This window comes from Procambarus clarkii, chromosome 29 (genome assembly GCF_040958095.1).
Source record: "Procambarus clarkii isolate CNS0578487 chromosome 29, FALCON_Pclarkii_2.0, whole genome shotgun sequence".
Taxonomy (NCBI): Eukaryota; Metazoa; Arthropoda; class Malacostraca; order Decapoda; family Cambaridae; genus Procambarus; species Procambarus clarkii.
In genome coordinates this window covers 16,637,816-16,652,531 of record NC_091178.1, presented here as the reverse complement: position 1 = coordinate 16,652,531, position 14,716 = coordinate 16,637,816, and the positions used below count along the sequence as shown (strand labels likewise).

At 43.7% G+C, this 14,716-nt stretch overlaps 1 protein-coding gene across 3 annotated transcripts in view; it reads left to right on the top strand.

The window, feature by feature from the left end:
• The first annotated feature begins 8,392 nt into the window (after positions 1-8,392).
• LOC123765104 (FMR1 autosomal homolog 1-like) overlaps positions 8,393-14,716 on the top strand; it is a 55,218-nt gene continuing 48,894 nt past the window's right edge. Inside the window, exons 1-2 of one of the 3 annotated variants that reach the window (XM_045753564.2) lie at positions 8,393-8,710; positions 14,462-14,668. In XM_045753564.2, coding sequence (XP_045609520.1) covers positions 8,660-8,710; positions 14,462-14,668 — 258 coding nt within the window. In that variant the 5' untranslated portion in view covers positions 8,393-8,659. Of the gene's footprint in view, positions 8,711-8,780; positions 8,802-14,461; positions 14,669-14,716 lie in introns of those variants that run through there. The other 2 variants (XM_069333546.1, XM_069333547.1) reach the window with 2 other exon arrangements.

Below are 14,716 nucleotides of genomic sequence, written 5' to 3'. Positions count from 1 at the left end.
CCACTGAACTTACTGGATCCCCGTAGCCTCTCCAAGGCACAAACCAGGAATTTACACAACTCCCCCCTGCACCCGAGCTATGTCCATACGCAGGTTCGAATCCTCGTCACGGCCCTTGTGGATTTGTTCATTGGAATGTATCACGTTAGTGTGATTTCTGTGTGTAATGATGTAAGGGCGAAGAGGGAGAACGGCCTATTGACATAGCTCGGATGCAGGGGGGGAGTTGTGTAAAATCCTGGTTTGTACCTCGGAGAGGCTACGGGGATCCAGTAAGTTCAGTGGAACGTCGGTTTCTACTCTTTTTAACTCTGTCGTAGCTCAGTCGATTAAGGCAGTGTCTGGGATGCTCCCGGACGCAGGTTCGAATCCTCGTCACGGCCCTTGTGGATTTGTTTATTGTTTAATACGCTCACAATAACAGCCAATCTGTGTTGATATGTGGACGGTAGTTGCCAGACACCGACGTGTTGATGTGTGGACGGTAGTTGCCAGACACCGACGTGTTGATGTGTGGACGGTAGTTGCCAGACACCGACGTGTTGATGTGTGGACGGTAGTTGCCAGACACCGACGTGTTGATGTGTGGACGGTAGTTGCCAGACACCGACGTGTTGATGTGTGGACGGTAGTTGCCAGACACCGACGTGTTGATGTGTGGACGGTAGTTGCCAGACACCGACGTGTTGATGTGTGGACGGTAGTTGCCAGACACCGACGTGTTGATGTGTGGACGGTAGTTGCCAGACACCGACGTGTTGATGTGTGGACGGTAGTTGCCAGACACCGACGTGTTGATGTGTGGACGGTAGTTGCCAGACACCGACGTGTTGATGTGTGGACGGTAGTTGCCAGACACCGACGTGTTGATGTGTGGACGGTAGTTGCCAGACACCGACGTGTTGATGTGTGGACGGTAGTTGCCAGACACCGACGTGTTGATGTGTGGACGGTAGTTGCCAGACACCGACGTGTTGATGTGTGGACGGTAGTTGCCTGACACCGACGTGTTGATGTGTGGACGGTAGTTGCCAGACACCGACGTGTTGATGTGTGGACGGTAGTTGCCAGACACCGACGTGTTGATGTGTGGACGGTAGTTGCCAGACACCGACGTGTTGCCATTTCAAGCCCTCCTTTACGGGTAATTTATAATATTGACTCTAGAGAGGTCTCGTCTGAATTCCTATCTCTGAAACCATTTGCAATTTCCAATTTTTATTACTCTCGTTAATCTATTGAGTCAAGCACTTTACGACAAAAATTACAAATATTACCCGTAAGCTGCCTTCGGCCAAGTGCTTGAGAAAAATAGTCTGACTATCTGATACACATAATTTAATTACGTTACCGTATTTATCAGTAGGGTCGACCACAGCGGCCATCCCTGGCGATGTCCAGAAGCTCTCGTCCTCTCTAACTACGCCTCAACTCTGCCTGCACGAGCAGCATGGAACATCAACACTCCACATAGCTTAAAATATATTACGATTTTTCCATGTAGTTTCTTTCGAGGATTATCTGCCGCTGCTCTCGCTTGCGACCATACACCCTTGCCTGTATAACGACCCGCTCACCCCTGAGGGCGCACCACTGGTTGCTGCGTCCGTGTAAACACACATTTCACATTGAGCTACGCGTGCCCAAGTTCAGGCGGACGGTCCCACTCAGTCAAGACAAGCGGGAAACTCTGAAATCACGCTCGATTAAGTGAGACCTTCGCGGTATAGTCAAAGGACATAGGAAATTAGGTATTATTTTATATACTTTAAATATTACACACAATTTCAAAGCACGTGTGATTCGGCAACGCAGGGAATTACTTATTATTGTTGGGCTTTGTGCTGCCTCAGAAGCAAACCCGTCTTCAATCCAACTCCATTCCATCTAGCGCTCGACCCCAAAGAGGCATTCATCCATTTTACAGCCCGTCCTCCAAACAAAGACCCAAAAGTGATTACATGCACCCGCCAAACCCCCTGTTTATGAAGGAAAAAACGGTTTACACGCGACTCACAACTGATGGCGTTCGAACACTTCCGGAACAAGTGCTTCGCTGACGATTTTTGTTCGAACCACAACGCTGTAAATGCTTCACCCACGTACTATAAATAAAAATAATCGCCAACAGAACCGAAACACCTAACATAACCTATGCCTATATATGCAAAATATACGAATATATTATAATATTAATTTATATTTGAGAAAATTCCTGTTTTGAATGAACAGTATATTAAAATTTATGAATGCGTCTGTGGGGCCGACCGCTGGATGTAATGGACTTGAGTCGACGACGGGTTGCATGAACAGGGGGTTTGGTGGGTGGATGGAATCACTTTTGGGTCTTTGTTTGGAGGACGATCTGCAGAAGCAGCTAAAAAATAGATGAGGCTCCGGACTTATAAATTAACCCCTAGTTTAAGGTTGACAAGGCTCCACTGCTTCAGACTGATCTTAAGCATCGCTGATCAAACCTGAATGCAGGACGGTCCTTTACCATCTAAAATTTAGCTTCTAGCACCGATTTTAACCATAGAAAAGTCCTTAAAATTGTTGATAAAGCAAACAATAGACCGTTTGAACAGCCCTGGACCTAGATTCTCTAAGTTTTATGTATTTCTTCTTAAGTGGCTGTTATGAAGGATTTTAAGAATTCTGCAAGAACATTCTCATGCAAGATTCATCAGTGTGACCTAGTAGAGTTATTTGGGGTTTGGTTCTAGTTCACATGCTTCTCAACAGAGGTCATTACTGTTTTTAGTTGGACCAATCAGAGTGAAGGTAACATTGTTCATCTTATCGTTTAGCCAGTTTTTTGCCAACTCAGCTGGACAACTGACCAATTACTGACGTTTTATATCAGCTGACGTATGTCAACAACACGAGTTTACATATTCACGAAGAGATTTACCGCACTTCTCGGTGTACCTGGTATGTACACATTATTTTAACCCTAAATTTTGTTCACGAGTAACGTTTAGTTGGTTGTTGGTGAGTGAACTACTGACACGTCAAGATAACCTCAAGATAACGGCCCTTAATAACCATCGGGCAATTGATAAACCTGACGCTCAGTTCCAAACAAATCAAGATGGAAGTGTCGGTGATGTAATAGATAATTATTTAGACATTTTAGTATGGTAAGATAAGGCCAGAGTAAATAAATATATCGTTTGCCTACTGTGCATCTTTGATACAGAGTACATCCAAATGAATACTCACTTGTTGTTCTCTCTTTATTTAAAATAGCAAATAAATACAACTAAAAGGCAAGGTACCGAAGCACCATAACATTGTCGAACACCACAGGATATATCACCAGCAACAGAGCACCATTCCAATACAAAAACAAATACACCAAACCAATACATAAATAAAAAAAAAAAAACATTAAAATACAAGTACACGAACCAGGACACAGTAAAAATGCGCGCATAAAGGGGAACAGAACTACACTAGGGAGACACTGTTAAGACATTATAAGAGAGAACCAGGACCACACAACACGTTAATACAGAATACACAAAAGAAAATTAAACACACACACAAAGGCCCTCAACAAACGGAGGCCGAACACCTCCACCAAACCTAGATAATACACGGAAATATAGCACGTAATAAGTCACAACAAAGAAAAGCGTAAAAAAAAAGCATTACAACGGTAAATAAAATAATTCAACAGACCGCGATCAGAGGCACACATAAGAACGGAATGAACACGTTCCAAAATGAGAACTACACCATGCACACTACGCATACACTAATGTTTTTAAGCAAGCAAGAGAAGGACGACACCTCCGTCTTCCTTCTCGACTTGATAATGGTCCTGGACGGAACCGAAACGTCGTCGTCCCTTCACCTTCTAAGTGTGTGGTCTGGTCAACACACCTCCGTCCCTCGCAACAGGACACACACACACACACACACGGAGTATAACAATAAACCACACACTACTCACTCTCCTGACATACAAAGCAAGCAACAAACGCAGAAAAGCACACGCACACTAGCTCAAGCAGAGCCACAGCTCCAGCACATAAGCCAGTAAATCCTAACCAATATGCAGCGGTATAGCCCCGACAGTACAGGAACACCACCCCGGTAGCCCCGACAGTACCGGAACACCACCACGGTAGCCCCGGCAGTACCGGAACACCACCACGGTAGCCCCGACAGTACCGGAACACCACCCCGGTAGCCCCGACAGTACCGGAACACCACCCCGGTAGCCCCGACAGTACCGGAACACCACCCCGGTAGCCCCGACAGTACCGGGGTGGTGTTCTTGCTCTTGCTTGCTACCGGAGTGGTGTTCCGGAACACCACCCCGGTAGCTCCGACAGTACCGGAACACCACCCCGGTAGCCCCGACAGTACCGGGGTGGTGTTCTTGCTCTTGCTTGCTACCGGAGTGGTGTTCCGGAACACCACCCCGGTAGCCCCGACAGTACCGGAACACCACCCCGGAAAACACTCGCAAAACCCTGAAGAGCAAGGGATGGGGGTTGAAGGAAGGGAAATCCCCTAGAGAAGGGGTTATAGACTCCCCCACAGCAATCTCAACCGTAAATAAAGCTCATTCGGGCGGCGCCAGCAACAGTATTGGACCACCATCCTTGTAAATATTCGCAGAACCGTGAACATCAGGGAGAAAGGGTTGAAGAAAAGGAATCCTCTAGAGGAGGGAGCGACAGACCCCTCCTCAACACCAACCACAAATCACAGCCATCGCGACCACCGTCACCAGTCTCAACAACCCCACCTCAACCCAACCTTCACATGGGGGAGCCAACAGGCGGGTACCAGTGAGGGAGGAACCTCACCCCATCCCTGCTCTGCTACATCCACAGCCTCAACCACCACACCCAGCTCATCCTCTATATGGATCGCATCCGGACAGCTTTTTTTCCTCCGCTTCTGCTTCGGCACCAGAGGAGCCAGGTGCGAGGCTTCTTGAATGTAATGAGGAGGACACACACCCTCCATTGGAGAGGCAGCCGGAGACGCCTCGCGAGACACGGGGAAAACCCCCACCCCCTAGAGGCCCCACAGACGGAGTAACCTCGCCAGACCCGTTCACCAAAGCAGAAGTGGACGTCTCTAGAGGAGCCCCTCCACCACAACAGCAATCGACACACTTGTGAACCTCCTCTGGCACATTCGAGTGCATATACAGTTATTTAAAATAAATTAGTGTATCCAACTCCAAAGGGAGGGTTTCGTTTTCTCTAAAACAAATAAAGTTGGAGAGAAAATGAATAAAGTCAGGGAGCTAGGATTAACTCCAAAATTCCAAAATAAATAAATGAATAAATAAATGTCGTACCTAGTAGCCAGAACGCACTTCTCGGCCTACTGTGCAAGGCCCGATTTGCCTAATAAGCCAAGTTTTCCTGAATTTATATATTTTTCTTATGAAATGATAAAGCTATCCATTTCACTATGTATGAGATAAAAAAATTTAAATTTGAGTCAAAACTAGCGTAGATATATGACCGAACCTAACCTACCCTACCTTACCTAGCATAACCTAACCTAAACTAACATAACTCACTCAATAATTTATGTTCTTATGCTCCATGTCTTTTGAGTAGCATCGGGCCTTTGCAAGGTAAATAGTCCACAGGACCAGCGGCCAAAACCCGGCTCCCCCACAGAGGCACAGGGAGCTGAGGATGTACTCACCTAGTTGTACCCAGTCAACTAGGTGAATGAAAGTTACAATGTTGGGTCAATGTCGGAAGAGATTACAACTTCTGAAGGCCTTGGCATGCTGTGGAAAGGAAGTGGGAGTCCCTGTGCTACGAATAATATACTTGAATACTGTAAGATCTCTATTGATTATGCTGCACCTGTCGTTTCTTGTTTTGGTAAAGGTAGGATGGGGAAGTTGGAGAAGGTACAAAATGAAGCCATGAGAATTATCTTAGGAATGCTATGACTGAGATAATGAGGATGGAGTTGAATCTGCAGAGTATTGGGGGATAGAATTTCAGAGATAAATGTAGCCTCTGCCATTAGATTAATGAGAGGTGGGGGAGTAAATGAATTAATCCTCTCGGTTCAAAAGTTGGGAAGTAATGAACAATGTACAATAAAGAAGAGAGCATATATGAATACCTTATGTTCTAATGTTATAAAGTATGATGTTATTACAGAGTGTATTGCTGTTGAATGCAGACAATTCACACCACCATGGGAGGATTGTAATGTAGATGTAATAATTATTCACTTGCAAAAGAAAAAATGTATGTATGAAATAGGAAGAGCTGAGGGCAACATATGATTGTATAATTAGAAAATTACCTACAGAAAACACTCTACATGTATATTGTGATGGGTCAGTAGCTAGGGATGAGAAGGCAGGATATGGAGTCTTGATCAGGGAGTACACTGACATCGGCACGGTACTGTTATTGGGTGCTGCTTAACTGACAATGTCTCTTCAACGCAGGTTGAGCTCCAAGGTGTATTAGCAGGAATTATAGGAAGTAGTCAAATGTGGTAAAAATGCCTGCTTCTTTATTGACAGTAGAGGAGCGTTAGAGTCTTTAAATAGCAGACGCCCAGTATACCAGAATATTTTGATAGAGTGTAGAGAGAATGTTAAGAAATTAGAAAAAACTGGGTATAAAGTAAGATTCATGTGGATCCCTTCACATGTGGGAATACTGTTGAATGAGGTAGTTGATGAGATAGCGAAGAGAGCAACGGAAAAAAACTCTTGTTGATGTTGTATGTTAGATAACCTTGAAACAAATAAGAACAAGAATCAAGATGATCCAAGAGGGTGAAGAAATGATAAAGAGAATGGCAATGGTGGACAGTAGTAAGACACTTAAGAATTATTCAATAATAAATACAAACTCGTCCTTCACTTATGGTAAAGGAAAGTCAACTTGGAAGGATTCAGTTTACATGAGATTAAGATTAGGATACAAATATATTTGGCAATACGGTGTTGATGTCAGTGAAAAAGATAAGGAGTGTAAATTATGTAGTATGCCGCACGCCCACACCTTAGAACATTATATATTAGAGTGCCAACTTATTGATAACTATAGAAATGAGGAAATAAGTAGTGTACCACATCAAATTGTTTGGATGTGTAATAATGGTATGATAGACAATATACTTAGGAGCTACAAGAATTTTGCCCCAAGAATGTAACACTTATATGCGGTGCTTAATATATTAACCTGTAATTAATGGAATTCTTGTACTGTTATTTGTCGATTTGTACTGACTGAATTTGTGCGCCCTTTGAGGGACTTGAAGTAGAGGGGGGGGGGGGGGGTTAGAAATAGCCTAAGCTACTCTATCCTATCTATGAGTGGGATTGGGTGGTTATAAATAGGAGCTGCCTCGTATAGGCCTTCTGCAACTACCTTTGTTCTTATCCCTTTGAGATGTATTTCTTTCTTGTCTCAATAAACATAATAATAAACACTGTATCAATTGCTACCCAATCTCCCAACCTTTATGTTCCCAATTTGAACATCTTTACCATTGTGATCATTGATGTTTTCTTATATGTGCTGCCAATCTGTGGTATGGTGTTTATAAATCTTGTTTATCTGTATCTTTTGCTACCCAGTCTCCCAATCTTTATGTACCCAATCTGAACATCTTTACCATTGTGATCATTGCTGTCTTATATGTGCTGTCAATCTGCTGTATGGTGTCTATTAACCTTTTTTAAATTACTAATCAAGCTGTCAATGTAATCAATCAGAGCTTTAATATAACAATGTGCTTTAATATACTTACTTATCTCTCTCATCTCATTTTTCTCTTGTAATGTATCTTTATCATTTATCAATTCTGATTGAAATTACCTACTTAAAATTATCTGCTAGATTAAGGACCTGCCCGAAACGCTGTGCGTACTAGTGGCTTTACAAGAATGTAAATACTGTACTATCCAATGTATTCTCACAAACCCAATGTACCTTCTTGTATATATATAAATAAATAAATAAATAAATAAATAAATAAATAAATAAACATACTTGAACTTGAATGGGCTCAGGAACTGAATTCTATGATTGATCTAATGTAACCTTAAAAATGGTGCAACTTTGAGTCATCAACAAATATCGTTCGTATTTTATAACACATATTGTACGTGAACTGTACAGGGACAGTTCTCTCGCGTCTTTCATAAATGTTTCTATATGTAATACATGTCTGCTCAGTAATATATATTTATTGCACTGAATATAGTTGTTAATTAAATATTCGTGTTGTCAAACGATATTACAAATAATAATTAATGATTTGGAATATTTGAAAAAGAACAGTTATAGTTATTCTCGCTCTGTAGATTTCATGAAGAGTTGTGATTGGCCAGCGAGGAGAACAAAGCGCCTTGTGATTGGCCGAACGCCACACTCCGCTGGTGAGGTGTATTCTGGTGTGAGCAAACACGAAATCTCTTTGAAACATTAGTGTTAAAATGCTCTTATCCTTCGTGGCCCGAGATGAACATGACATAACACATCGGTCACATAAACAAGTATATGTTTAAGAAGGAGAAGGAGGCAGCGTTGACTCCCGGAGGAGAGTATCGGGCGGTGTTGGTGTCGGGAAGGTTGAAATAAGTCTGCGTGGTCCTCCCTCCCAGCGACTCCCAGCATTCCCAGCCGGTATCAAGATGGACGAGCTCTGTGTTGAAGTCCTGGGCCCTCATGGGGCCTATTACAAGGTATTTCTTAGTACAGGAGAGGTTGAGGCCGGCACTTGGCGGCCGGCACAAGTGTGGCTTGGCCCGGGTGGCCGCTGAGGGGATGATGAAGGTTGTAGACCAGTGTAGTGCCGCTCAATCCTTGTTGACAAAATCCAGCTGATGGATAGAATATGTAAACAAAATACCTATATGCTCTACATAATCTATTTTCTCAAGCTAACGATGGCTCTTAAGGGCCACGTGTGCCACGCTGGTGAATTGGCACGGCTTGAGTGGTGATACATGGGTGAGGTTTGATGCATGGGAGTGTAGAAGCGTGTGTGTGTGTGAGCGAGGAGTTGTGAAGGCTGACCACGCTGCACTTGGCCCCAGGTGCTGCGGCAGGCACGCCTCGCCCTCTGCTGCTGCCCGCTAGTATTTGCTCACTTTGTAGCCGAAATTATCCTTACGGGTCGGGCAACATCTCTGGCTGTTGCAGATTGTCATTGCTAGAGCCAATATGAACTGTCAGGCCCAGTCTGGCCATTTATAAATTATGCAACTGACTTGTAAGCATGGCTTGGCATAGCACCCTTGATATGTTCTGCCCCTTATATTATGCTTCATGATTGATATAAGTAATTATTTAAGTAATTAGAGATCACTTGGGGACAAATTGGCTTGTGAAGCTACATAGATTAGAATAAATAATATCGGTGCAGATACACAGCCAACCCATCCATCACTTCTTCTATAGTATCTCTGTGGCTCTATTATAAAAACTAAGTAGAATTATTACACAGAATCTTCCTGTTCGAAAACCATACTATCTGCCCGTTATTATGTCATTATTCTCCAGGTATTCTACTCATTTGGTTTGAACTATTTTTTCTAGTGTTTTGACTATCGTGCTTGTTAATTATACGGGTTATCATTTCTTCTCGGTTACCATTTTTGTTGATTGCAACTATGTTTGTTTTTTCCTGTGGACAAACATGTCTGGAATATAATTTCCAGACATCAAAGTGTGGTACTGATGGTGTCGGCAGTGGTCTGGCAGTGTAAAGTACTTTGATAAAGCACTTTATACTGTTGCATGTTATAACTTTACATAAAGCTGCTTGACTTTTGGTGTTGAAGGGGAGCCTGGTGACTCGGTAGTTGCTCACCAGTCCAGCCAGGGTTGTTGGGGTCCTCCCCTTTGTCAGATGCACAGTACTGTGCAGGAGTTTATGGTGGGCGATGCTGAGAGTTCAGATTCCTCCAGGCTCTGTGATCATTTCGCTCTGTTTGGTCTGTTTCCCCCATGGTTCGTTGTCTCAACCAAGGGGGGTTCTCTTCGGTTCATGGCTCTTTGGGGCTGGTCATTTTGGTAGCTTGTCTGCTGGGTTCTCGGGGTTTAAATCTCCATGCCACTCACGTCCAGGGAGTATACATTGTCCTGGCCGACGGTCTATCCCAATTCCTTCCCCTTTCCACGGAATGTATCGTAGTTGCCAATTCCTTCCTCTAGCTTTGCCAGGTGTGTTCCCCTGGTCCATCTGTTGCTCTGGGTGCTGGCGTGACTGGAGTCTTACAGGGAAAGTGATTCTTCTCGCTTCTTATTGGCCAGCCCAGCTTTGGTTTCAGGCGCTGCTTACTCGGTTTGAATTTCTCCTCCGATCTACGCATTTGGAGTTTTTGACAGGTATGTCACCATATGTATGGTGATCAGATGGCTGAGTTGATGGTGTTCCACCTGCAGTTTTCTTCCAGGCAACAGTATGAGGTTTCTTGGCGGTTTTGTCACCACTTTCTTGCCCTTCGTCATTACTCTTCAGTTTTCAAGCAGGTTGTTTTGACTTTTGTCTCTTGGCCATTTCTCAATCTGCATCTTATGCCAAATACTGTCTCTTGTTATCGTTCGGCATTGGCGGAATTGCTCCATTTTGTATTCGGGGTTGACACTTCGACCTCGTTTCACAAGCTTTCTCGCGCTTTGTTCACATTGGGTCTGCTCATGTGCCATCTGAGCTTGCCTGGTCTCTGGACCAGGTTTATTTTTCTCATTTCTGCTCGTTTAACAGTGACCCCTTCGGTTCGGGATTGTTTTTTGAAGGTTGTATTTTTGCTTTCTTTGGCTATTGGGTTGGGGAGCATCATGCTCTTCACCAGTGCAGGTTGTTTTATTCCTTTGGTCCTGGTGGAAGTTTTGTTTGGTTGCAGCTGGCTCCTTGTTTTTTTGGTGAAGAATGAGTTGGCTGGCTTCCAGAGGGGTCCTTTGGTCGTGGATGCTTGAGTGGTTCGGCCAGGCTGCATCATGCGCTTTGTCTGGAGGCAGATTTTTGTTGCTACCTTTGTGCCACCGGTTCTGCTTCGGTGGACTCGTAGGTTGATCTGGTTACCCAGATTCCGTGTTTCAGTGCTAGTGTCTCAGGTGGTCCGCAGTGTCATTAAGTCCAGCCAGCCTCTGGTCTACCCTCATGCCCATGATGTCAGTAAGTAAGCTGCTCTGACAAAGCTGTTTTTGAGGACAAACAGGGTCTTGGCGGCCATGTTATCTTGTGAACGTCCTGAGTCCTCGGTGGCCTTGTGTAGCTTTGAACTGTGTGTCGCGGCCGACTGTCTCTTTTGGTTTGATACCTGCGGTGCTGCCTTCTCCCTGGTAAGTGGCCTTTTTTCTTTTATACTATGTGGGTAATTAGCTTCAGGGAACCGATGGGGCTTTCCCCAGAAAACCAGCATTGAATATAATGAAATACCAATTTCTGGGTGAGCGCTGGAGGCTCCCTGACACCCTTCTTTTCCCCAGAGTGTTGGTGTTTTCATCATCATAGAACCTAGGTTGGGGAGAGTTGGCTGACCCGGTATGCCTCCCTTCTCCCAAACGAGGAAGGAGGTGGGGCAAACTAGCAGACGCTAGTTTTAAAATTTTGGTGGTTTGTTTTCATTGTTGGGAGGAGTTCTTTTGGCAATTTTAAGGGTGTGGTCTCGTTTTTAAACCACGCAGTAGATTTTGGTTCGCCTAACATTCTGGATACTTTCCTTGTGGTTGCAAGTATGATTAAACTTTAAATTTAAAATTTTCATAGGGCATTGTTCCCTTCTGCTGAGGGGGGCCAGGTTCTTGCTCGTGGTCTCTGGTAGGCCAATAGAACTCTACGACTGATGGCACCAGATAGGATGGCACTGATTAGTGTATGATACAGTAGCTTCAGGGAGGCTCCAGGGCTCGCCCAAAAATTGGCATTTCATTACATTCAAAGCTGCTTTTTTTATTTATTTTTTATTTATTGTACAGGCATACCTCAGTTTAAGAGTTTAATTGGTTCCTGGAGACGCCTCGTATTCCGAAAACTCGCATTCCGAAGCTAATTTCCCCATAAGAAATAAAGGGAAATGAATTAATCCGTTCCTGACTACCCCAAAAACCCCACATCAAACTAAATTTTTATACCTAATTCATCTAAATAAACCTACAAAACTATGTTCAAGTTATTACAGTGGTACCTCGGAATGCGATTGTCCCTGTATGCGAGGTTTTCGGAAGGCGAGGTGTATTTACTCCAAAAATTTGTCTCGGAAGGCGATGGTTACTTCGGGAGGCGAGTTTGGACGCGAGTTTGTTGATACGCGTACAACCGACCTAGCGCGTGGTGGTTTGGCGATCGTCGCCCCTCAGTTTATTATTGTCTCGCGCTCAGTGACTACCCCCACATCAATTCTTCTCGCGGATTTTCAGTGTTTTGTTGGATTTTTGGTGATTTGTCTATACAATTTGTTATTATATATCTCACCATGGGTCCCAAGAAAGCCAGTGGTAAGGATAAAGGCCAGAAAGCTCATGTGAGGATGACAATAGAGGAGAAACAAGAGATCATTCGGAAGCATGAGAACGGTACACGTGTTGTTGAACTTTGTAGGCAGTACAACAAAGCCACATCAACAATATGCACTATACTTAAGAAGAAAAATAAGATTATGGGTGCTAAAGTGGCAAAAGGAGTAAGAACATTAACGGCACAAAGACCACAAATACTTGAAGAAGTGGAAAAGTTGTTATTAATTTGGATACACGACAAGGAGTTGAGGGGTGATAGTGTTTCGGAGGCCATTATTTGTGAGAAAGCCAGGGTGTTGCACGAAGACCTTCTAAAGAATACCCCTGCAACGAGTGATGCAGATAAGAAAGAGTTTAAGGCAAGCAGGGGCTGGTTTGAAAAATTTAGAAAGAGAAGTGGTATCCATAGTGTTACAAGGCATGGGGTTATGTGATGTGATTATGGAAGGGGACTCCCCTTCCAAACAGTAACTCCTCTCCTCCTCCCCCTCTCCTCACCATCTTCCATACGCCTACAGCACTCGACAGCAAGGTAAGTAATAACTGGAACACAGTTTTGTAGGTTTATTTAGATGAATTAGGTAAATTAGGTATAAAAATTTTGTTTGATGTGGGGTTTTTGGGGTAGTCAGGAACGGATTAATTCATTTCCCTTTATTTCTTATGGGGAAATTAACTTCGGAATGCGAGTTTTCGGAAGGCGAGGCGTCTCCAGGAACGGATTAAACTCTTATTCTGAGGTATGCCTGTACTTACCTTGCTGTTGAATGCTGTAGGCGTATGGAAGATGGTGAGGAGGTGGGAGGAAGAGAGGAGTTACTGTTTGGAAGGGGAGTCCCCTTCCATTATCACATCAGGCAGTGAGGACTTCACTGGTATGCACACTCTGGCACATTTTGCCTGCATACCACTAGGACTTTCTTGTTTTACTAAGAATTTGTCTAATGACACTTGTTTTTCCCTACATTTTAACACTTGTCTGTAGTAAGACATCACATTATCATTTAAAAGGTCAATGCAACGGCCTGCTACAGCTTTATCTGGGTGAGTTTTTTCAACAAAACTTTGCAGTTCTTCCCATACTTCACACATTTTCTTAATCAAGAAGGGACATCCTCTACTGCCTCTACTCACAGCTATTTTCTTAGGTTGAACCTTACCAATGGCTTTCTTAAGACCCATGGCAAGATATATAATGACATCTTTTATGCTCAAATGGCCAAAAAAACGATAAAAAACTGTAAATCCTTGTGAAGAATTCAGGTGGGATAGTCACTGGACACGAGACACTGGTAAACTGAGGCGCGATCGCCATGCCACCACGCGCCAGTCGGCCTGTACACGTATCAACAAACTCGCGTCCCGAGGTAACCCTCGCCTTCCGAGACATATTTTTGGAGTAAATCCTGCTCGTCTTCCGAAAAACTCGCATACAGGGACACTCGCATTCCGAGGTACCACTGTATTTCTTCACAATCGGCGGCACAACACATTTTCTCTTCAGTATACAATACTGGCACTTGAAGGCCTGACTGAGACATCCTGTTATTTTGAGAGTATATTGTATAATGATGTTGACAAGATTGTTCAATAAATTCAAGGCATGGCTGGGAGTTAAACTAGAGCAGAGCCAATACACAGTAAAACAAAACAATATTAAAAAACATTACTGTACAAGCCTCTTTTGGCAGGCTACAGCCCGCCAAAAGGGCATATTCATGAATTTTAGAGTGCTTGACTGGCCCAATTGTATCCCCTAGCATGTGTATGAATGAAATAGTGGCAGAATTGATATCTGCCTAGTATACTGATGTGCGAATGGCTTGCAGATAGGTTAAGTTTCTTCACTGAATGTGATCAAAAGGTACCAATTATTAAATTTTTTGTCATGTGAATGCAGTTGATGAGCTTTAGGTCTAATGATCTTGTGAACTTCGTTCACAAAATATTGACAGTACAAGTTGTTTCAGGCATCTGTTGTGGACATGGTGGGAGATGAAGTTCAGGTGAGGTATGAAGGCGATTGGTCTGCGGAAGCTCGGGTAGCCATGACAGGTGTGAGACTACCTCCGTCTCCGGGTCCTCCGCCTGTAGAATATCCTGAAGGTGCTGAAGTTGAAGTTTATGATAAGCTTATGAATTCGCCTTATGCTGCTTATTGGAAAGCAACGATAAAGGTATTTCGTGTTTTAAGCCTTTGTTTTATTTGGAAATGTTAAATTTAA